Source organism: Vipera berus (assembly GCF_964194415.1).
Source record: "Vipera berus genome assembly, chromosome: 2".
Classification (NCBI taxonomy): domain Eukaryota; kingdom Metazoa; phylum Chordata; class Lepidosauria; order Squamata; family Viperidae; genus Vipera; species Vipera berus.
In genome coordinates this window covers 233601730-233626636 of record NC_138203.1, presented here as the reverse complement: position 1 = coordinate 233626636, position 24907 = coordinate 233601730, and the positions used below count along the sequence as shown (strand labels likewise).

The window sequence follows — 24907 nt, the reverse complement described above, 5'->3', positions numbered from 1 at the left end:
AATTTTTTCAATGAGGGTCTATACCAGGGGTAGGCAACCTTGGCTCTTTTATGATTCGTGGACTTCAACTCCCAGAATTCCTGAGCCAGCCTGAGTCTATACAAATGTAGATGTGAGGCACAAACTCATATGTGATGCACAAAGACCATGAAAATACTTCCAAAATAAACAAAACTATTTCAAGGTTTTAGGGTAAATAGACTAAGAAAGACCAGGCTATATTTCAATGTATAAGTCTAGTTACTGAAATAAACGCTGGTCAAACCTGATACTTATGCTCAATCATAAAGAATTTGAATATATTACTTTATGACTCAGGTAAAACAATTCTTCTTCAATCCTAAGGGGTTTTCTTTTAAATTTTGGGACAACGTATTACCATTTCAAGAACAGACCACCAAGGACCTCTGATAATATAGCAGAACCACAAGTAAAGTAAAGGTAAAGGTTCCCCCGCACATGCGTGCTAGTCGTTTCCGACTCTAGGGGCTGGTGCTCATCTCCGTTTCAAAGCCGAAGAGCCAGCGCTTGTCCGAGGACGTCTCCGTGGTCATGTGGCCGGCATGACTAGACGCCAAAGGCGCACGGAGTGCTGTTACCTTCCCACCGTAGTGGTCCCTATTTTTCTACTTGCATTTTTACGTGCTTTCGAACTGCTAGGTTGGCAGAAGCTGGGACGAGTAACAGGCGCTCACTCTGTTACGCGGCACTGGGGATTCGACGAGTAGAAAATGTGTAATGTGCCTTTCCTGAATAAATGCAAGTGACTGTGATTGAAAAATGTCCCCATGTGCTTCTCAACTGTGTTCCTAGATGTATAAAATTATATCACTCTTACTAACAGCAAAGGTTCATAGTTGAGATTGGAAAGTAGTTTTAATTTTAAATACAAATGTACCATCATACAGAACTAAATGTCTGAGGGACAAATCCCCCCCCACAATTACTAGTTTAGCTAGCCTAGTTCATTTTTTCTTCCACAAACTTATTTTTATTATCTTTTTATAATTATTATTTATTTGTAATCAAATTATCCCATTATTATTATCTGGCAGCATTTAGAAATTAGAGCTATGCAGAGCATTCCAAAGAGGTGCATTGTAAAGTACATCAGTATAGCCCTGAACTGTGAAATCAGCCGTGTCTTCTGGAAAGCCCAAGCAATTGCTTTGAAGGGGTCCCCATGCTTCTGTTGGGGCTCTTAACCTTTAAAGGGAAACCACTGTACATACACACATACACTAGTCCTTCAACCTACAATTCATTTAGTGACCGTTCGAAGTTACAATGTCCCTGAAAAAAGTGACTTATGACCATTTTTCACACTTATGACCGTTGCAGCATCCCCATGGTAACGTGATCAAAATTTGGATGCTTGGTTTATATTTATGATGGTTACAGTGTCCTGGGGTTATGTGATCCCCTTCTGTAACCTTCTGACAAGCAAAGTCAATGGGGAAGCCAAATTCACTTCACAACCATGTTAACTTGCAGAATTCACTTGACAACTGTGGCAAGGAAGGTTGTAAAATGGGGCAAAATTCACTTAACAACTCTCTCAGTTTGGTTCAGTTATGGTCGTAAGTCAAGGACTGCCTCTATTGTACACCTGCAAGCAGTTAGGATAGCCTTCAAAGTAGCTAGATCAGGGGTGTCAAACTACCAGCCCGCAGGCCAGTTGCATCATGCAGAGGCTGCACCCACCCCAGCTCTGGCAATGTGAAAAAAGTTGCAATACATCACATGTCACGTGGCACAGCAAGTTTGACACTCGTGAGTTAGATCTTTTGGAAGTCTTATGCTCTGCTATAATATTTTGAAAGGAGATGCTTTGCTTGTGCCAATACACTGTGAAGCGCCTCTTTTAAATATTTTATCTGATTCCCAATGGAATTTTTTCATGATTCTATAGCTGTACAGTATCTTGCTTCTCTAAATTCTACTAAAATCTACCACTAAAATCTCTTCAAATGGCTGAAAGTATTCCATAATTTTGCTATTGTACTTGCCTCCACTACTAAGAAATGAACACTTCGTATGCACTAAGCGATTTGCTTATTTACAGAAGTTCTTGAACTCTGTAATACTTTCCTTGAAGTATTATAAATTGTAATCTTCTCTATTTTCCTTCATCTGGTTTTTGCTTAATGTACAGTAACTAAAATATATTAATTTATGTAATTATAATTACATATGTAGGTTAATAACAGACACTTTTTAAATTCTGTTTTCTTTACATTTTGGTTCATGTAATATTAAAATACCGTATATACTTGAGTATAAGCCGAATTTTTCAGCCCACTTTTTGGGCTGAAAAATTCCACTTCGGCTTATACTCCAGTCAACAAAAAAAACTTACCGAGGACTTGTGTGCGGCCGAGGCTTTGGTGCTTCTGGGATCGCGCGCACCTCTCCCAAGCCACCGCCGTCCGGAGACCTGACGAAGTTTGGGGAGGTGCGCGCGCAAACCTCCCCAAACGTCGGCAGGTCTCCGGACCTCCGCGCCCTGCCTGCCTGCTTCTTTCCGCAGCAGAAAGAAGCAGCCTGCCTGCTTCTTTCCGCTGCGGAACGAAGCAGCCTGCCTGCTTCTTTCCGCTGCGGAAAGAAGCAGCCTGCCTGCTTCTTTCCGCTGCGGAAAGAAGCAGCCTGCAAGCAGCCTGCCTGCTTCTTTCCGCTGCGGAACGAAGCAGCCTGCCTGCTTCTTTCCGCTGCGGAAAGAAGCAGCCTGCAAGCAGCCTGCCTGCTTCTTTCCGCTGCGGAACGAAGCAGCCTGCCTGCTTCTTTCCGCTGCGGAACGAAGCAGCCTGCCTGCTTCTTTCCGCTGCGGAAAGCAGGCAGGCTGCTTCTTTCCGCAGCGGAAAGAAGCAGGCAGGCAGGGCGCGGAGGTCCGGAGACCTGCCGACGTTTGGGGAGGTTCGCGCGCACCTCCCCAAACCTCCCCAAACTTCGGCAGGTCTCCGGACGGCGACGGCTTGGGAGAGGTGCGCGCGATCCTGGAAGCACCGAAGCCTCGGCCGCGCGCAAGTCCTCGGTAAGCTCCGGGCGGTCACTTGCTTCGCGTCTCCTGAGGGAAGGGGGGGCGACTGGAGCGGGCGTGTTTCCTCGCCTGCTGGGTGCCGCGATTTGCCCGTGGAACGTGCGGGCCCTGAATGGCAGCGTGGAGCGAGGAAGCGGACAGCCAGGGCTTCCCCGAGAGCCGCGGCCACACAGGGTATTCCTGTGTATTCAGGCTTGCAAAATGGCGGATCGAGCCTCTGCTGGCGGCAGAGGCATGCAGAGCGCGGATCCAGCCTCCGCCGGCGGCGGAGGCTTGCAGAGCGCGGATCCAGCCTCCGCCGGCAGCGGAGGCTTGCAGAACGGCGGATCGGCTTATACTCGAGTCAACAACTTTTCCCAGTTTTTGGGGGTGAAATTGGGGGTCTCGGCTTATACTCGAGTCGGCTTATACTCAAGTATATACGGTATTTCATCAACAACATTATTATCAACAATAATTCCTTAATGTAAGAGGTTTCATTATTGGTAGTCTAGAATCATTTTTTGCTTCTAATTATTTTGATGTTTTTCTATACGTATGATGAATCTGCCTTACAACTTTTGCTTGTTCTCTAATGTTAACTACTGGTTGTGACAGTTTTTCTTATGCCAAGAAACATCAAGGAGTTTAATTCTTCTAAGTTTAGAAAAGTGAACTGTGAATTAAATATATAAATTAGGGCCGTTTATTTCCAAATCAGCTTGTGCTGAAAGTTTTGGTGTATGTGGTAGCTATCCTAAATATATATGAGTGATATTAAGATTTGAATTAGTAGAGCTTATAAGCAGATTCAATGGTCAGTTTGATATAGTAGTTAAAGCATCAGGCTATAAACCTGAAGATCATGAGTTCTAGTCTTTCCTTGAGTACAAAGGCAGAGGGATGACTCTGAGCTACTTTTTCTCAGCTCTTAGAAGAAGTTAAACCATTTCTGAAAAACCTGGCCAAGAAAATTGCAGGGATTCGTCCAGGCAATTTTTGAACAGAAGAAACAAAAAGATTCAATATATATTACATTGTGGGATTTAGCATTACCAAATCTATAATACTGAACCAAAAATTTGCCAGAAGAAATCCCTAATCTTTTCAAGATTTGTTTATCAAATAACAATTTATCCCTTCTTTAACCTTTATCAGGATTACTGTGTGAAGGTTGGGAAAAAATAAAGTTTCCACATGCCTTATTGTCTTTCACTGGTATTCAATAGTTATTAATACTGCATATGTTACTCAGATTGCAGGTTATATTTCCACAGCATTACATAGCTATCATAGTTACTCATATTCCGTTAGTTAAAGGGACCTGAGTTTTTAAAACCGATGTAATCAATTTTTTAAAAAAAGTTTCTCATTGTCTGTTTTCTCAACAAAATTATCACTATTCCCATTCTATATAGGACAGACTTTTTAGTGAATGTGATGAATGCTGTGTACTCACTCTGACACTCTATGAATTGATGAATAAAAGTGCAGTCCCCTCCACTCTTTGAAAGAAAGTGCTCTAGTAAAGAAAGAAAAACCTTTAGGTTATATCTCCGTCTTTGAGGGCTCAAAAGAAAACATACAAGCCTCAGATATGAGGAAAGGGATGCCTCAAGAAGGCACAAACAAAAATACTTCTGCAATAAGTACAAGTGATATACCACGTATCAAATAAATGAACTGATCTGTAATAGGTTTATATGATCAGAATGCATAAGCTTTATAATTTTATAAATGAATTTAATAAATGTCTGCACTGGACATCTGTTCAGGAAAATCTGTTAACAAGATCTTTAAAGGGGATCTTTAAAATAGCTCACTTTGCCCTTCTATTCCATTATCCCTAGCCACTAATCATTACATAAGTATTTGTCCTTTTCTTGAAGAGTTGACGTTGGTTGTTTATATTTATTTAAACGATTTCATCTATTATTTTTAATTTATCCCCTAAAACCATATTTTTTTCTTAAAATTATATTCCAGATGTCTGAATTTTCTTTGCAATGCGATTTATTTTAGATAACATTCCTGCTTGAGTTTAGTTAAACTTTGATTACAAATATATATTCTGGTGCCATTACTGCATAATCTCCAATGTTGATCTCCCATTCTTGTATTGTCAGCAGAGCTTCACTTTTCTAATGTTCCAAATTGGATGTTGTTTCTGTCAGCATGTATCTTAGTAGATTGCTGTCTGAAATTATACATAATAAAGCATTTGTGGCTTCATTTCAAAGAGTGTAGTCTCTTCTAGCACTTCTGGTTGTGTGTGTGTGTGTGTGTGTGTGTGTGTGTGTGTGTGTGTGTGTGTTTTAATAACCACCACCACAGGTAGTAGAATGCTCCTTTATTGAGGCATGTCCAGCAGTCATTATTGTATGATTTATCCATCTTGTTGGGTTGGAATACATTTTGGGTTTTTTCCCCATAACTCTTCCCACTGTTCCACTGTAACTGCATCTTTGAAGTTTTGCAACCATTTATTTTATTTATTTATTTTAATCCCATTTATATCCCGCCCTTCTCCGAAGACTCAGGGCGGCTTACAATCTAAGCACAAATCAAATGTGCTTAGCAATAGCCTTCATTCTATGTATATGCCTGCTTATTAGGGCTTTCAACCCCCCCCCCAAAGCGGCATTATTACAAAGTCAGCTTATTGCCCCCAATACCTACCTAACTCGGAAGATGGAAGGCTGAGTCAACCTTGAGCCTGGTGGGATGCGAACCTGCACTAATTGCAGGCAGCTGGTGTTACTTAAGGAGGCATTAGCCCACTGCTCCACCAAGGCTCTTTCTTAAAATGCTTCCTTCTTTCTTGAGATCACTTTTTATTCTTCTAATAACTTCTAAATAAATTCTAAACTTCTTTAACCGTTATAAATGCCAACTTTTTAAAATCAATTCCCGCCATGTCTTTAATCTATTTTCTGAATTTGGTTATGCATTTTGACATATATGATTATTTTTCTTATTGTAATTATCCTTGAAATAAAAAGCAGTTGACAATGATATTAATGGTGAAATTGCCAGATTTATCTTTATTCTCAGAAGGTTCAAAATTTTTAGCGGATTTTCTCACAATAGGTTCCTTCCACTTTTTTGTCTTTTGTTTCTTTATACTGTAAACATGTCTGTGAAATTGTTTTTTCCTCCTAAAATTAGTATTGTGCTATTAGGAGATTGTATCCATTCTCTTAACTATGAAAAACAAATGTTCATAGTCAAGGAATACCTGTAACATTTTTGTTCTTCGTTATATTATTACAATATACTTTCTTGGAGTAATACTATCATTCATTCTCCAACTGAAAGCCAATTTTCTCCTTGAAATATGCGTTGAACTTGGTTTCTGATCCTTATATTATTGGGTGAAACTTCACTTCCTCAACAGTGCAAAAACCCTGGGGTTTGGTATTTGGACTTTTTGTTATCCCTGATTAAGTAATGTCTAAATCACTTTCATATTAGTTGATATTAATTAACCAGAATTCATTTTATAAATGAAATTAGTTGTGGCTAATACTTAAGAAGTTTTCAATAGTTCAGATTGATCATTAATATAACTAATTAATGTCTAACAAAATAAAATGTTTTTATTGCTTATATTTGTATTCCATTGGTGTTTTTTTTCAAATTATGTCCATTTGGTTAAAAAAAGGGTGACTTGTCAAGTACTAACAAACCACAGGCTAGTTAGTATCTCTTATCCAAATCCAGTATGTGTCATTTGCTTCAGCTGATACCTATGTAATTATATTATACATTTTAATGGGTCTATCCATAATAAATATGATCAGTCACAGATTTTTCATTTACAGAGGGATAAATCTTTACATTTCAGTTTGTTTCACTTTTTCAGGTTTCTAATTTCAACTGTATATCATCCTATTCTACATATTTTACATGGTTAGTTGTGTTCATTGTATATGTTCATGTCAAGAGCCAGTTTGGTATAGTGGTTAAAGGTCCTAGATACAGGGGTAGACAACCTTGGCACTTTTATGACTCGTGGATTTCAACTCCCAGAATTCCTGAGCCAGCATGGAATTCTGTCCTGGAAGGTAGCAAGGGGACTGTAAATTCTAGTTCTGCCTTAATCCTGGAAACAGTTGAGTCCCTTTGGACAGTCACTTTCTTTCAACTCTAGGAAAAAGGCAATGGTAAACTACTTCTGAAATGTTGCCAAGACTTGTCCATGTACTGACTCCATCAAATTACAGTATACATGCTCATGGTTTCCCATCACATTTTTTTTTGGAAATAATTTACTATAATGTGGAGTCCTAATTCTGGTGCTAAAGGCTGACCTCTTTTCTTGTGATAGGGAACAATAGTGCCCTGACATTCTGGTAAAACAAATGCAAGGCCTAATCGCAGGTGGTGATGAGGAAGTGGTAGAAGTTGTAGAACACAGAATGGAGTGCCTGAAGCAGAATCTAAAGGAAATCCTATAAGATGGTCCCTTGTTAAAATTATGTAACAGAACCAAAATACTGGGAGTTCTGAGGCAACAACAGAGCAGAATGTGGCTTATCTCTTTAAAAATAAAGGTAAAAGATTGGCATCTGTAACTTCGACAGAAGAAAATAGGATTGGTAGTTTGGGCAGTGTTCTTAAAATAATTAAGATCCCATTTGTGGTGTTTCTTATAATCTCTAAAAGGTATAAAATCCAAGGTAATGAAAATGAAAAGAATGTGATAAAGATTGAAAGATTTTAATAAGAAAACTGAGTGTATCAGAGCAAGAGAAAAATGTTAAGGCAGAAGATATTTTGATGAGTATCACAGGGAGAAGGGCAACATGCAAGTAAAGTGTTGAAAAAAGTTATGAACAATGAAAGAACAGCAGACAAAGGGATGCTGATAATATGTAACTAAAAGAATAAGTAATACTAGTAATACTTAACAAGAAAGAAGATAATAATTTGTTAATAAGTTTTGAATGGAGTAAAATAGTCTGACCCTAACCCTAATCCCAACCTTTTACTCAGCAAAACAAGTAAATATATCTGCTAATAAACAAGTAAAGATGTAAAAAGATTTCAATATGAAAGCAAACACTACATCTTATTAACTTTAAATATATGTTATTTTAGAAATTAAATTGACTGTCAAACTGCAAATATACAAAAATAGTATTTGTGTGTTATTATTGGTTATCTACATGGCTAATCCTTACATTTTTGCTTTCTGAATAATCTAGAAACTATGTAAAATAATTACCAAGAAGAAAACTAGTTAATAGAAGCCATTATTAGTTAATTTTTAGTAACATTTATCTCTGCTTTGGCTGGGTCAGGACGTAAAAGGATCCAGATTTCAGACAGTAACTGACAGGTGTACTTTTCCATTTTTATTATTATTATTACATAGATTTAGCAGTTTTCGTGCAAATTCCAATTATTCTCCCCTAAATAAGCATAATATTATATATTTATAACGGATTACCAATTCTGGCTAAAATGAATCCAGATGCACCTTTAAACTGAATGCGGATATGATTTTAATCAAGTTGTTTAAGTAGGTAAAAGGAAGAGTGAAGATTCGTTTTGGCTAAGATTAAAAGTTATACAATACCAAAAAGCTAGAGGAAGCATAACCTTGATTTTGGCATCTTCGTTCTTTTATAACCATATTATCACCATAGCTGACTATAAATAAGTCTTGCTGCATTAGGTATGGAAGATGGCAGTAATATTATGCAGAAGGCCCAGATATCTGAAAGCTTCTATGGAATTTGGCAAGAGTAAAAAATTTTTTAACAGAAATTAAAAAAACCAAATGGCAAATAAAACATCTACCCTAATCCAGAAAGACAATACAGATAGAAGTTAAAAATCTAAAAAAACTCAGAAGATTTTATTAACAATATACATTCCCCACATTGTAAATAGCAATACACTATTAACAGCCGAATAAAAGATACCATCTCATACACACCTGCCTAGGAGGAAATCCAAGTGAATTCAGCGAGGTTGACTTCTAAATAGTACACTGCAACCTCACTACAACACACTCTTTAATATAGATACAAAATTTTGCTATTAACATTTTCTCTGCTGGCATTTGAAAGATACAGGATCAGTCCCCTAGTAGAATATTTAGACATTGTACATTTGATTTTACTTTAAAGTACCATGCTTACATATTTTAAAGTATTTTAAAATATAATAAAATATTCCATGCTTAATATTTTAATCTATAAAATATAGTATTTGCATTTAATTATATTTTTATGGAACAAAAGTGGTTCATAACCTAAAATGCACAAATCACTGTAAGAAAAAATACCATCGAGAATACCCTACCTTTTTCTGTGCTTCCATTAATTTTAGGAACGAAGTCATCAACTTGTATGCCTAGAATTAACAAATTACATTAATTCTAAATATTCAGAACATATTCACTTGCACACTTATGCCTTTCTAATTGGATGAATTATAGTACTGAAAATTTAGCTTTCTTCTGGTGGTTCTTAAAACTGTTTGACTCAATTGCCCCTTTTCCTGGTCTCAAAAAATGTCATTATTCCCACAAAAAACCACAGTTGCAGCCAAGGTTCTTAGCTGCATCCAAAAATACTTGTCGATCAGAAGGTCGGCAGTTTGGCGGGTCGAATCCCGAGTGCCGCGTAACAGAGTGAGCGCCTGTTACTCGTCCCAGCTTCTGCCCACCTAGCAGTTCGAAAGCACGTAAAAATGCAAGTAGAAAAATAGGGACCACTCCGGTGGGAAGGTAACAGCGTTCCGTGCGCCTTTGGCGTCTAGTCATGCCGGCCACATGACCACGGAGACGTCCTCGGACAAACGCTGGCTCTTCGGCTATGAAACGGAGATGAGCACCGGCCCCTAGAGTCGGAAACGACTAGCACGCATGTGCGGGGGAACCTTTACCTTTACCTTTTTATGAAGTTTCATGAGCTAACACTATGAAAAATTAAAACCAGAGTACTCTACTATTTGCTGTAAGTTATTTATCAATGTTCCAGAAATGAAGGTATAAAGAACCAGAATATTTTTAAAATATTCCCACTGGTCAAGAATTATAACAATATGTAAATTATTCTATAAAAATTATTAAGCAAAGTACTTTAAGGTTATACCTACCTAAGCTGTTGTGTTCTTTAAGAGCTTTCTCCTGAAGATGTTCTAACCGGACTGAAAACAGAATTCCAAAATATATATATATTTCACAATTTAAAAGAAAAACATGTAACATCAATATATTTGGACTACTGGACTTACCTTGTAAAGCAGTTAGCCGTTCATTGGTAAAGTCATTATCTGCTTGCAAAGCCTCTATTTTTGCTTGAAGTTCTTGCTCTCTTTCTTCCATCTCTTCAATTTTATGTTGCAATTCCTTTTTTTCAGCTTGCCCTTTTTGTTGGATTTCTTCTTGTCTACCTTCAGCTACCTATCAAAGCAAAAGAAAGCAATCATCTCTTAATAAAAGCTTTTATGGAACCACCTAATACTGTTTTCATTTTCTACTAGCTGAAAACAAAAATGAAATGGTGGTTCTATAAAGTATATGATGCTATACCATGAAACAATACCCTTCTCGCTTTATTTATTTTAATCAAACATCAAATACCCTTCTTCATGTTTCAGGAGATTTCCATATGGCACTGTCAATTTTCCCCCAAACTCTAAATCAGGAGTCCCCAACCCCCGGTCCGTGGACCAGTACCGGGCCAAAGCATGCCAGCAACTGGTCTGTACAAACAAACAAAGCCCCATCTGCAGGATGCAGGCAGCACACAAAACCACACCCCCTCCGGTCCGTGGAAAAAATTCTCTCCACATAACCAGTCCCTGGTGCCCAAAAGATTGTGGACCTCTGCTCTAAATAATTTTGAAGCCAATTGTGCATCCTCATCACTGCAGAGTCAGAAAACAAGGAAGTTACACACAGTAAGTCAATGAGTCCTCTTTCCAGCTGACCAATAGGAAAGTATTAAAAAAAACCATTCATTTAATTCCCTCATCAAAGCTTCTAATTCCAAGAGCAAACACAAACATACAACAAAAGAAAAACAAAAAAGGGTCATCTTATACTATAAAAAGGAAATAATTTGCTAGCCATATTCCCAGAATACATTCTGTGTTATTAAAAAAAAATCTAGAAACTGATGTAAAAGTTAGCTGCAGAGGTGATATGGAACTTATACTTCCTCTGTTGCATTTAAATACCCCATCATGCTATCAGTTTCGCAAGGAAACTCCATTGCCACATTGATTTTAACTATAGTTGCAAGTTACATCAGTGGCTGCAGACATATGAAAGACATAGTGTTAGCAGACAGACCTCAGGAACACAATGCTGAAGTCTGCCTAACAGCATGGTGGAGGAAGAGACTATTTAGAAATGACAAGAATCAAAGGAGAAAGAAAAGAAAATGCAGTGTCCAGGAGGCATTCACTCCAAAAGAAACAAAAGTTTGCATACTGTTGCGTTGTCAAAGAAATGAGAAAGCTGAACTCTTTCTATTTTTATTTGGGTTATTGTGTGCACAATAATAGTTGAAAGGACTTGCAGCCAAAAAGCTCAAATAAGTGCAGCTGCATTTTAAAGTGGCAGGTGGCATATATTTGTCTGCTTATAGAAAATGGAAATAAGATTCTGAGTTATATCTGTAAAGGTGATCTGTGAAGCTCTCCAGTCATCATGTCCCTTGAAGGATCTGTGAATAAAATGCTATTTCAGCTGAACTCAAGAGAACACAACTCACCATCATAACTGGGAGTTTAGTTACTGAAAAATGAAATACCTCCTTTTTTCCCATTTCTGACATTTTAGCTGAGCTAGAAATATATTTATTCAGCTGCTCAGCATACCTCTCTCTATGTGTGATTCTGCCCAAATAACTGCTTTCACTTGAGCTTGGCTCAGAATTATTTTGAACATGCTTTTTGCTAAGAAGTAACCTTAATTTTACTCTTTCTGAGGAGGCTGATAATGTCTATTGATACTTGCCTAAAAATTCCACTACTATGAAACCCCCCAAACTGCCTGGCACAAAGGAATTAATGGTAACAATATCAATGTCTGGAAGTATATGAAGCACTGGCATTAGAACAAGAAATAGTGATGATGAGGAAAGACATATAGAGATTATATTACTTTTTTATCCAAAGCATTTGGGATCTAATTTTAAACTTGACAGATGAGTTGGAGATGGTGATGTTTGGCGGTTTTATCTCTTTCCCTGTTTCAATATCTTGCCTAGAAATAATTTGTGGAGGCTGACACCATTCTTCCACCATTTGTAGAGGGTGCCCTCAAGCAATTATTTTTATAGCTTTTGTTTTTTGTATACTGCTAATCATTTCTGATAGATACTATTTTAAATCTCAGCAATAGAGAAGGCTTCTTTTAAAAATCATAACTTTACATTCAAGTCACTAAACTCAGAAAGAACATCTATATCAATAATGGACAGCCTTTTTTAGCCAATGACCATATTCATATTCTGTGTTAATTGTTATAGAATAATAAATAAAAAGTGATAATCTCTACCTTTAGTTTGTCAGCGAGATCTTTGATTTCATTTACAGCTCCATTGTATTTGTTAGCTAATTCCCGCAATTCTTCCTGAGTCCGTTCATTCATTTCTTTCAAATGAGTACATTCATCTTCCGTGTTACTTAAACTTCGCTGCAAGGAGAAAGAAACAGTACTTTAAACAGAACAGTTATTTTGTGATCTAACTTTTGTAATCAAAGCAAGTTATATAAGAATTACAATAATTTTCTGAGAAATGCATAGGGCATTACTTAAAACATTCTTCTGCCAAGGTACACCATCCAAAATTGATGGCAATAACTGATGGCATAACTGATGGCATATATTTTTATAGGACACATGTGAATAAAATTATATCCTTTATTAAAATAGAAACTAGGAATAACTGGTTAAGTACTAATGATGAAAGTCATCATGAACTACAACTTTAAACCAAAAAATAAGTTACATCAGGAACTGAAACATTTAAAGTTTACAGTAATATCCAAAATTGAGGACAACTGATTGCCAGATCAAACTGAAAGCAGCAATTTCACCTTCCAAGAGATGCCCAAGAGATAGGCAGAGAAAAGATGGCATTGCCTATCTGCTTTTCTTTTATGGTTTCATTAGCTTCAAGTATAATTTCAAGTTTCATTAATTAGTTGTGCTAGAATTAAATCACTAATGGCCAATCTCAGATTTAAAGACAGTGGCTACAAGAAGCATATCCTAATTGTATATCTTTGAGGCACACATTAACTGAAGAAGTATACTCTGTCTTGTTATATTGGTATAATTTTAGACTCTCTTCAAAAGCATTAAAAACACTTAACACTATTTACAATGAACACAGTGAATTTAGATAACAACTAGTTATGAATAACAGAACTTCAAATTATGTGTTTCAATAAATGACTTCAAAATCATTGACATGTTTATCTTTTTATTTTTGTTTATATGTTTATATTCCTTAAAATATCATTTAAGATACTTTCAACCAGCATTTCATCAATGCTACTACTCATATGAAACTTATTTAAGAAAATTACATAGGTTGGATGTTTACAAAGCTTATTTTAACATGTATTTGCAGTTATTAAATATCTCTGTGACAGAACAAAGAGAAGCAATGTCATATTACTAGTATCTCCCAGGCATACAACCATAATCAAAGTTGATTATAAATGATAATCTGAGGCTGGGAGGGAAAAGATCTTGCAGAGTCTATCATGAGGAAAAGAGGCTAAAATGAGCTAAGGAGACGGCAGAAGTGAGCGGTATTATATACAGAGAGTAGGAAGGAAAAAAATGGCTAGCAAACAAAAATTAAATTAGGCAGTCTTGATGAAAAAAAAACGCAGGTCCAGGCTGATTCAACATCATTGAAAAAGGATTGCAATAGAAATAACTATGCAAGAATAGCAAAGCAGCAAAGATATCCATAGGGAAGAAAAGAACTGAAAGCGGAAAATATCAAAGTTAGACTAGCCAGGACAACAGTTAAGCTTCAACTGAAAACTTTTGAATATTTAGGAACATTGGTAGGCCAAGCAAGCAAATAAATAAACAAACAAATAAATAATCTCAGAATAGTATAGCATTTAGGCATAAAGCAATATACATTTGTTATTCGAAGACAAGAGGGAGAAGAGAACTGAAATGATCTTGTACACAGGGGCTAAGTACTGCTTGCATAATTATCTGACTGAAACAATCTTGCAGATAGGCCAATATCTTTCTAACCTTGACGTGCTCCCCCCCCCAAAAAAAAACCCCAACTTGTTCACTGGAAGGTCTTAGCATGCTGTATTCTGATCTGATCAATCCTAAGAACTAACAGCCATCCCCTGCTATGAAAGATTAAACACATAAAAATAAATGAAAGATTTGAATGTATTTACCTAAATAGCAAAACAATTAAATCAGAGACCATATAAGCCCAACATATGGACCCAATATTTTCTGGGAACACTAACAATTGAGCGGAAAAATTTATGACAGACAAATCTGCAAAGCATCCTAGAATTCTCAACACAAGTACAAATCAAACAATCAAATTGTTATGAAAAGTAAATACACTAAAGATTTACTTGCGTGATCTGAACACTGAATTTATATTTAGAAATCTGGCAAAATGTAATTAGTAAATACCTCTACTTCTGAGAGTTTTCTGACCACTTCAATTTTTTCCTGAAGGACCCGCCTCAGGGATTCTTTGGCAGTTGTCTCATAATTATGCTTGTCTTCTTGTAATGCTATAAGTTCCTTTCGTAAACTATCTTCTGTTTGATTCTGAAATATAACATGGCAGAGAGTTTAAGCCCATAATTCTTATATAACCCCATATATTTCCTTATATTCTCAATGTTATAAAATATATGATCCTTTTTGGAATTTAAAAGCTTTGTCCAAGGAATAAAACCTTCAACTTTCCAGTATTTGCCATTTCGTGATTTCAGAATTATTTCTAGCCAATCACCTCAATATGTTCATTTAACTGACTTCACCAACAAATTATTTTTTTCTTATTAAAAATACTATGAAAACAGTGTCTCAGGCCATATAAGGATGTACACATAATGCTAACTTCTCCTCGATCATGTTAAATATCAGAAATCAATGTTAAGATTGATTTTATGTTTTTGCTGCTTTCAAGTACATAATTTTAAACCACCTAGAGATGATTACTTAGATGAGATGGACAGTGTGGAAATTTGGTAGAAAAATAAATACTTCTTAAATCTGATTAAGGAAAATATCAACACAGAATTAACTGCTGTTAATGCTAACATAGAACTGAAATTTGAACACAGAGTAACATGTTAGTTTTAATTTTGAATCCTAACTGAATTATAATTATTAATCCTAATTAATTTGGATTAATTTGATTTCTAATTAAGTTTTAATATTAATCATAATTCAAGTGTATTTTCATTTTCCTTAATTTTAAAGTGAAAAGGTTATAGATAATTAACTAGTAAAAAAGAATGAAAAAGTACATATTCCCAATCTCTTAACAATGTTAGATCTGCACTAGACCATAGTGTTTTCTGAAACTCAGAAACAAAACAAAGAAATTAATACTAATATTACAGGACTCTTGTGTTATAACTATATCTCTCTCTGCACTTCTCTACCATTCTATGAGAGCCTGGAAGTTAATAATCTAATAAACACCAGAAGGCACACAGATTCCCTAGATACATTTGAACATCAGAATAAGGCCTTAATAGATAAATTACCAGATATTGTTTCTATTCCAATTATATGACTCAACTGACATACGGGGTGTTTTTAACTGATTTTACTCTGATTTGTTTATAGTTTTGGTTCTGATGCTAAAGTCTAAATATTACTTCTAATATAGGCTGTAGAAAGGGAAAACGCCATTTAAATTAATGATAAAATCAGCAGTGCATTATTTGGTGATGTTAATTATGGCTTAAAATTTTAAAACTGCTATAATATAAACTACATGCAAATATTAAAATAATAATATTTAATAATATTTAATAATAATAATAATATAATAATTATTTATATTATATATAAATAATATTATATATTATATATTAATATTATATATTATATATATATATATATATTATAATATATAAATAATATTATATATTATATATTAATATTATTTATTATTATATTATTATATATTATATATATAATAATATAATAATTATTTATATTATATTATATTTAATAATATTTAATAATAATAATATAATAATATAAATATAAACTACATGCAAATATTAAAATACAATCAGAAAGTATTAAACTGTGTGCATCTGGTCTCAGCTTTCTATTTTATGTAGAAGATTAGTGAAGTGTTTTGAATTTTCAATATTGCTGCATAAATGTGACCTAAAACATGATGTTCTCCACCCAAATCCTAAAAGTAGACAAAGAGAACTGAATTTAAAAAAAGAACATTAGACCTGGTCATTTATTAATAAGGTAAATGATCCAAAACTACATATTTGGGGGGGGGGGAAGGAAATACCAGTTCATTTGAAGGGGAAATTTCCAAAATTTCCCAAAAGAGAAACTAGGATGTAAGAAGACTAGGGAGAGGGTAAGAGAGTTGATTGGAATCCTGGATGAGAAGGATTACCTCAGGTGAGACTGGAAATAGTTTGGCTATAGCTAGAATTGTTTAAGGATGGGGTGGTTTTAACTTTTTTTTTATCTATGCATTGTGTATCTGGAACCTCAACTTCTTTGGGGACCTTTAATAAAGCTGATTTGTTTCAATCCTGGAGATAACTGGTGACCTTCTAGCATACCACTGTTTAGCTAAGCTGCTGATTCCCAGTGTTTTGTTTGGTTTCTCTCTCTCTGCCATTTAGCCAGACTTAGGTAGGGCAAGGATTTCTCTTTCAGCCTTCTTCTCGTCCCCAGAAAGTTGGTGGTAACGGGAGAAAGAGGTCTGTAACAAAGGGGTGGTGGGAGTGGCAGCAAGAAGACCTAATCTTTCAGGAGCTGTTCATCACCAGGCACAAGTCGCTTCAAATTGACTCTGAAGGTGTCTTCAATACTACAACATAACTTGGATTACAACTAAAACAACAGAGTAAAAACAAAATACTGAAACAGTAACAGGATCCTTAAGCTCAACTTTATATTAATACTTTTGTTAGCATGGCAAGATGGTGGCTGGAAATGATGATACTCATAGGTTTAGACAGATTTAAAACTAACTATTAAACAGTTAATTCTGGAAACATCTATTAGGGAATATTAGGCATTTTTATTGATAAAGCCTCTATATTCAGAGATGTTGTGTTACTTAATAACAGTTGCTAAAGGGAAGACAACATAGTGTGGGAATATTTCATTCCTTGCATGTAAACTTTTCAGAAGCACCTACTTGGTCACTCTGGGAAAAGGGAACAGATAGATCTTTGGACTAAATTAGCAAGGGTCTTCTTGTGTTTGCCACTAAACAAATAATAAATATTTTTATATTAGTAAGTTCCCAAAAGCTAGACGTCTTAACCGAGTACGGAACCTACTTTTGAACAAGCTTGTAACTGGTTTCCCATAACCTCTAACCTTGATAGAAGTCTATCTTCATCTATCAAAGCCTGTTAAAAAAGAAATCCAAACATGTCCTTAAATCAACACCAGTAATATAATAGAAACAATATTAACAATAGAAATTCACATAGTATCCCCACAAAGTTTAAATTAATCAGCAGAGCTCTATAATTTTGATAAGTAAGCAGGTGTACTATCACGTTAATGAAAGGGGGAAGGGAAGGGGACAAAATACCTGCCAGCTTGTATCTGATGCCTCTTGTGTGACAGCTAGCAACCGCTGTAAAGTGGCCAACTTCTGTTCTAACATTTGTTCCCTATGTAAGGCCTCCTGCATTGAACAACAACAACAAAAAAAAACTCTTTAGTTTTAACAGCAGCAAATAACATTATTTAATATTTAAAATTCTGCATGGATGCTGTTTTAACTTTCTCTTTTACATATCTATGATGTTTATTTTAAGGAAAAATTTAAAAGTAACAGTTTAAAATGGGAATGTTGCCTTTTAGAACTCACTGCTCATGCCTAAAACTGATTTCTTTTCTGTTGGTTTCAAATACTCGGCACAGGAACACGTTTTAATATGGTATGATAGTCCCCTTCTTTCCAGTAAGCAGGTAACATCATATATGGTATCTATACAGACATCCGTTTAATATAATCAGACTTATATGACAAGATATTCAGAAGCACGTAGAATGATTTGTTTGTGCAAAAATGCTGCAATGAAAAGCTCTGCATATATCTTAACTTTTTTTCAGCCTCGCCATAATTATCCACATAAGCATTACTGGAGACAGATAAGTTTTGGTAACAGCTTTTCTTTTTCTCTCTCTTTAGTATAATGATCAGAATAACTTCAAAACAATGGATGCATTATTTTAATGTGCTTCATAACTTCAAGATACCTTATGCGTGCTAAAGTTAAATATAATCATTATGACTTCTAGTAGTGCAAGTTAGCTGCACAGTCCTGGAAACCACTGGAGTTGGCAGTCAATAGATTTAAATTAATAAATAATAACCACCTAGGGGAAAATATTGCTTTCTGCAACTGATATGGAGTTCCAGACTGCTGATATACGAGTGCTGATATATATGTACAACTTATGTTTGGGCCATTTACAAATGTTTGTGTTCCTTTTGCTGTAAACCTTTCATGATAATAATAAATATATCAGGCTATTTCTGCTACAAGGAAAACAAAGCAGTTCAGTTATCAAACATCAGTTACAGAATTCTGAAAATAACACCCACTTCCTATGAAAGGATTACTGGACTCTTCACAAACAGCCACTAGATGGCACACCTCACTCTTTTCTTTTCAACAGGCCATGTAGATAATAATACTTTGAACTTATCCTTAAATTTTCTGGAAAATTAGTAGCGTCAAGGCCAATCTAACTTTGAAGGGATGATGTTCCATAGGGCAGATGCCATGATAGAAAAGGCTCTCCTCCAGGGTCCCGCCAGATGAAATACTCTAGTACATGGAACCCATATACCTTCTCTGCTGAGTCTGATAGGATGGTTAGATGTATCCATCAAAAAAAAAGAGAGGCAGTCCCCTAAATATCGAGGCCCCATGCTATGTATGACTTTGAATATAATAAACAGCAAGGGGGGGGGAGACTGGAATGTTAACATTTTACCACTATTGTTATTTATATTATAGCTATATGTTCAGATTAATATAGCTAATTTGACAACTATGACTAAAGCTATGCTGTTATTTAGTTGTGCACCTGGGGTCTTAGATTAGCAATCTTTTAAGTTTTACAGCAAGAACTTTAGTTGTACATATTAGCAGAACATGATTATCAAGCTTCAGCCTAATTTCTTACATAACTATCATATTAAAACTCTTATTTAAATTTTATAATATAGTTTTATAAGTCTGAAGTTCATAGAACTTCAGAACTTTATATAGAACTGTACATACAATATTACCTGAAGATACTGAGAAAGCTGAAACAGTTCCTGAGAGTAAATACTGGGAGTGTTAGCAGCAACCTGTAAAAATGGGAAACAAAAGCCTCTATTATTCCTCTGGTGTCAGATTTCAACTTCTTTTGGGCCTTATATTAATATTTTCATATTAAATAAATTCTGGGCTAACAGATCTAAGCTGCAAAATTTCAGACAACCTCCAAGTAACACCAAAAAGGAATTTAAAACACCTCTTCTATGTGTATTAGGGCTACCTCAGAATGGGTAGCCCTAATAAAATATTACACTAAAAATTCTGTTCCTTATTTTGATTGCGCAGCTTCCTTTCTTTTAACTTTTACAAATAACTTCTTCATACTATATCAAGTGGATATCTTGTCATTGTTGATATTCTCTCAAATTAACATGCAGGAGAAATTATTTGCAAGAAGTGTTTCAGAGCTCACTCAAGATCAAACGTCGATCCTCTGCTTTTTCTTAAAGCACGAGCTATATAAAGATGCTGCTACTTTAAACAATCCATCTTTTTAAAGTAAAAATGACTCTTGAAGCAGAACTTTTTTTCAAGCTGAAAAAAGTCAGGTTATTTTAATAAAACACAAGGTGATGCTCATTTGTGCAAAGCCTGAAGCAATTCTTCAAGATACAAGAAATTGGGGAAAAAGACTATATTATAGAGATGTGCTATTGACCACCAAGCAAGACAGATAATCTGTATAAAGTCCTTATTGACCAGACAATGCTTCCCAGAATTTTTATGAAGGCAAAACATAATAAGGGGAAACTTCAATTACATGGACCTCGATTAGTAGACTGATTTTGCCAAGAGGAAAGGTCCCTAAAATTGTTTTATTTCCAAGAAGAAGATACAAGGGGATTTTTTTTCTACTTCACTGCTAAGCAATAAGAAAAAACATTCAAGAGGTAAAAGCAATGGCAAAGTTGGGAGGAAAATGATTCCATTTTGGGAATCAAGATAGTATAGAAAGAGAAATTGAAGCATAGTAATATAGAGTTTCGCATGAGCTGAGAGAATACATAAGAAATGGATAATGGCTGTAATCACTATGGAGGTACAGTATGTACTATCAGTTAGGCACATTCTATTAATGGTATCCATTTTTATATTTTGAGCTCTCAGACTTGAAAAACAGTTTTTATCTTACATCATGCATTTTACAATAGAAATTACATGACTCCACCACCCAAGAGTAACAAAAAAGAAAACCTAGGTAACCACAAATAGTGGGGGGAAAGCTCTGGAACAGACTATTAAATTGATTTGCTAACATTTAGGAAAAATGTATTATTTAGTAGAAACCAAAATGGAGATTTATTAAAAACAAGTAATGCCAAATCTATCTATTCTCCTTTAATTACAATATAACCAGTTTAGTTGACAATGAGAGTGGTAGATAAACTATACTCTGATTTTAACAAAGCATTTGACAAAATCTCCTGTGAGATTGCAGTAAAGAGGATAGGAAACCTATGTGAAGGAGACAGGCCATTTCAAAATTAGAAGGATAAAAGATGATAGATAGATAGATAGATAGATAGATAGATAGATAGATAGATAGATAGATAGATATAGATAGATAGATATAGAGATGGATGGATGGATGGATGGATGGATGGATGGATGGATGGATGGATGGATACAGAACAGATTGTACCAATGACTCTATGACAATGACTCTGTATAAAGCTGAGGGGGGGGGGGAAGAAGAATCAAGTGATACCTCATAGGATCCATTCTAAGCCCCATGCTGTTCAACATATTTATGGATTATATTAGGGGTTAAATATAATTATGAAAATAGCAGATGATACAAACATGGACTTGTAGCAAACAACTTACAGGCTAATATCAAAGTTTAGGAACATTGTAATAAGATGGAAGAAGGGCAGATATCAGTAAGACTTTCAATAGGGATAAAACAGAAAGACCCACATTTACGTAGGAAAAATCAAAAGCAAAAATATAGGATGGAAGAATGATACTGACAGAAGTATATTCACAAAGGATCTGGGTGTCTTGGCAGATCAGCCTGATACAGTTGCAAGAAAAAGAAAAGAATCTTGCGCTGCTTCAAAAGAAATATAGTGTAAGATTAAAAAAAAGTCACTGATCCTCTGTTTTCTCCATTGGTTAGACCAGGGGTCTTCAAACTTGGCCCTTTTATGACTTGTGGCTGAGGAATTCTGGGAGTTGAAGTCCACAAGTCATAAAAGGGCCAAGTTTGAAGACCCCTGGGTTAGACAGTCTGACTTAGACCACACCTGGAACGCTGCATCCAATTATGGGTACCATATTGTAGGAAGGGCATTGTCAAATTGTAACATATTCAAAGGAGTGTACCGTATATACTTGAGTATAAGCCGACTCGAGTATAAGCCGAGACCCCCAATTTCACCCCCAAAAACTGGAAAAAGTTATTGACTCGAGTATAAGCCGATCCGCCGTTCTGCAAGCCTCCGCCACCGGCGGAGGCTGGATCCGCGCTCTGCAAGCCTCTGCCGCCAGCAGAGGCTCGATCCGCCATTTTGCAAGCCTGAATACACAGGAATACCCTGTGTGGCCGCGGCTCTCGGGGAAGCCCTGGCTGTCCGCTTCCTCGCTCCACGCTGCCATTCGGGGCCTGCGCGTTCCCCGGGCAAATCGCGGCGCCCAGCAGGTGAGGAAACACGCCCGCTCCAGTCGCCCCCCCTTCCCTCAGGAGACGCGAAGCAAGTGACCGCCCGGAGCTTACCGAGGACTTGCGCGCGGCCGAGGCTTCGGTGCTTCCAGGATCGCGCGGACCTCTCCCAAGCCGCCGCCGTCCGGAGACCTGCCGAAGTTTGGGGAGGTTTGGGGAGGTGCGCGCGCACCTCCCCAAACCTCCCCAAACGTCGGCAGGTCTCCGGACCTCCGCGCCCTGCCTGCCTGCTTCTTTCCGCAGCGGAAAGAAGCAGGCAGGCAGGGCGCGGAGGAACGGAGACCTGCCGACGTTTGGGGAGGTTTGGGGAGGCGCCCAAACCTCCCCAAACGTCGGCAGGTCTCCGGACGGCGGTGGCTTGGGAGAGGTGCGCGCGATCCCAGAAGCACCAAAGCCTCGGCCGCGCACAAGTCCTCGGTAAGTTTTTTTGTTGACTGGAGTATAAGCCGAAGTGGAATTTTTCAGCCCAAAAAGTGGGCTGAAAAATTCGGCTTATACTCAAGTATATACGGTAATTAAAACGGTAAGGAGCCTAGAAGCAAAAGTTCATAATGAATGGTTGCAAGTAGTGAGTATGCGTATGATAAGTTATTTCCAAAGTATCTGAAGGATTGTGTTATGTTCCAATAATAGAGGATATAGGTAGCTTAGTGTTGAATTGTTACATTTTTACTTTTTAGCTTGCTTATTTTCCTGTGGATGTTTCACTACCAGATTAAGTAACATCATCAAAGTTATATAAAAAATGGATAGAATTGTTCAGAATAGTACAAATAGGATTAAAGTAAACAAATGAACATGTGTAATGTTTTTGATTTATTTAATTGGGATCTTTTTATCTAACTGTATGAAAAACAGAACATTTTAGGTCATATTTATGCAAAAATACTCAAAATTCAAAAGGTTTCTCAAAATGCTATGCACCACTGTATACATTTGATTCAATAAGAAAAGAAATCAGAAATGAATTTGAATTTGTAAACTTTTACAAAGAAAATTGGGGTTATTATTTTTTGTATTCAGAATAATTTGTATGAGGCAATATAAACACAGGAGAAATCAAATGTAATAACATATGACATTCATAAAAATGAGTTTGAACATGGAATGACTTCTACATCACGTGCCAATCAAAATCCCTTTTTAATACATACAGTTTTTAACAACTTTGTCCAGATATACAGACAATATAAATCTAAGAAAAGCCACACACGCAACATAGTATTAAGTCTAATAAAAGAGAAAAAAATGTAATGCAGCTTTCTCTAGGGCTCAGTTTTCTTCCTTATATGGAAGAAGATAATCTAGTAAAATGCTTATTACCTTGGTAGAGTACTTAATATACAATTAGTCATTGTGCTGGAATGTTTAATGTTCAAGAAATTGTTTTTACATGGCCAACTGCAAAAGTACACAAGAATGTACCTGCACTGCAAAAGTCAACTTTCAAATCCACATTGGTATTTAACCTAGCCTCTATTAGTATGAAGATCAGACATCAAGAGTATTGATAATTAGATTGTTATTGCTACAACTCTTGAAACTGTCCATACATTCTAAATAATGTAAAACATAAGAAGTATACTATAACAGCACCAAAACTTTTTTTTAGTTTCTCAGCAGATAACAAAATTCAGGAATAAAATTTAATCTTTTAATGTTGGTTAAAATTTAAAAATATTTAAATTAATCTTTTAATTAACTGATGACATGAGGATTCAAAAATTATAGTAATACAAATATCTATTTGATATAGTAATTAAAGGCTATCCCATGCAATTTAATGTATTTTGTGCCACAGCAAGTGAAACATTTAAGTGATGCTAATCTGCCTTCATTAAGTAATCTGAAATAATTAAAAATGTTGAAAAAAGGCAAAAAGCACAACAGGAAGCACTGACCACCCAATAACTTTTTATTTATGTGTATTTATCTTAAACAGGAATACCACAAAAAGGCATCTACATTTATACTGCAGTATCATTAGTTTAAGTTTGAAGGGTTAAGGAATTATATAAAACAATAAATCATAGGCCTGATCTGTGAGAAATATCCTGTCTCCCTTGCCATCCTGGGGTACCGAAGGAGAAATGTTCTGAGGCTTACCTTATCAACAGGACTTGGTAATGGAGCATGGATGACACTATAGGGTGGGGAAAACAAAATCTATCAATTAAAAATCTTTCCACCATATTTAGCAAAGAGGATAGATATAGATATAGATATAGATATAGATATAGATATAGATATAGATATATAGATATAATAGATATAGATATAGATATAGATATCTCCTCCCACCAAATGATAGGATTAAGAGAAAAAATATTAATGAATAACTAAGATATCAGGTTAACTGATTTCTATCTGCACATATCAACCATTGTCTTACATACAAATGCAGACCCTAGAGAAATAAAATTACAAAATTGCCTCCTTCCTTTTATCAAGAAACAGAAAAAAGGGGAAAGAAAAAATATAGGATGGAAATGAAATAAATAGAAGAGGTAGCTGCATGATTGGCTTAAAACTTTATGAAGATTAAGAAAGATGAAGAAATGATTGGATGAGGAAAGAAAAAAGGAGGCAAATGTTTATATTAGTGTTTCTTTATGCTAATATTCATGTTAACACCATGCCTGCATTCACTGGAATCTTTTGCTCAGTTCTTT

The 24907-nt window shown here is 35.9% G+C and overlaps 1 protein-coding gene across 16 annotated transcripts in view; it reads right to left on the bottom strand.

Moving 5' to 3' along the window:
- Nucleotides 1-24907, bottom strand: part of SLMAP (sarcolemma associated protein) — a 94643-nt gene that overhangs the window by 27032 nt on the left and 42704 nt on the right. For 10 of the 16 annotated variants that reach the window (XM_081318074.1, XM_081318064.1, XM_081318076.1 and 7 more), the window contains 10 exons: nucleotides 24342-24378; nucleotides 19537-19599; nucleotides 17821-17916; nucleotides 17561-17632; nucleotides 14682-14822; nucleotides 12543-12680; nucleotides 10268-10436; nucleotides 10130-10180; nucleotides 9332-9382; nucleotides 4476-4538 (listed from right to left, as the gene is read on the bottom strand). In XM_081318074.1, coding sequence (XP_081174200.1) covers nucleotides 4476-4538; nucleotides 9332-9382; nucleotides 10130-10180; nucleotides 10268-10436; nucleotides 12543-12680; nucleotides 14682-14822; nucleotides 17561-17632; nucleotides 17821-17916; nucleotides 19537-19599; nucleotides 24342-24378 — 881 coding nt within the window. The remainder of the gene's footprint in view (nucleotides 1-4475; nucleotides 4539-9331; nucleotides 9383-10129; nucleotides 10181-10267; nucleotides 10437-12542; nucleotides 12681-14681; nucleotides 14823-17560; nucleotides 17633-17820; nucleotides 17917-19536; nucleotides 19600-24341; nucleotides 24379-24907) is intronic. The other 6 variants (XM_081318077.1, XM_081318070.1, XM_081318071.1 and 3 more) reach the window with 3 other exon arrangements.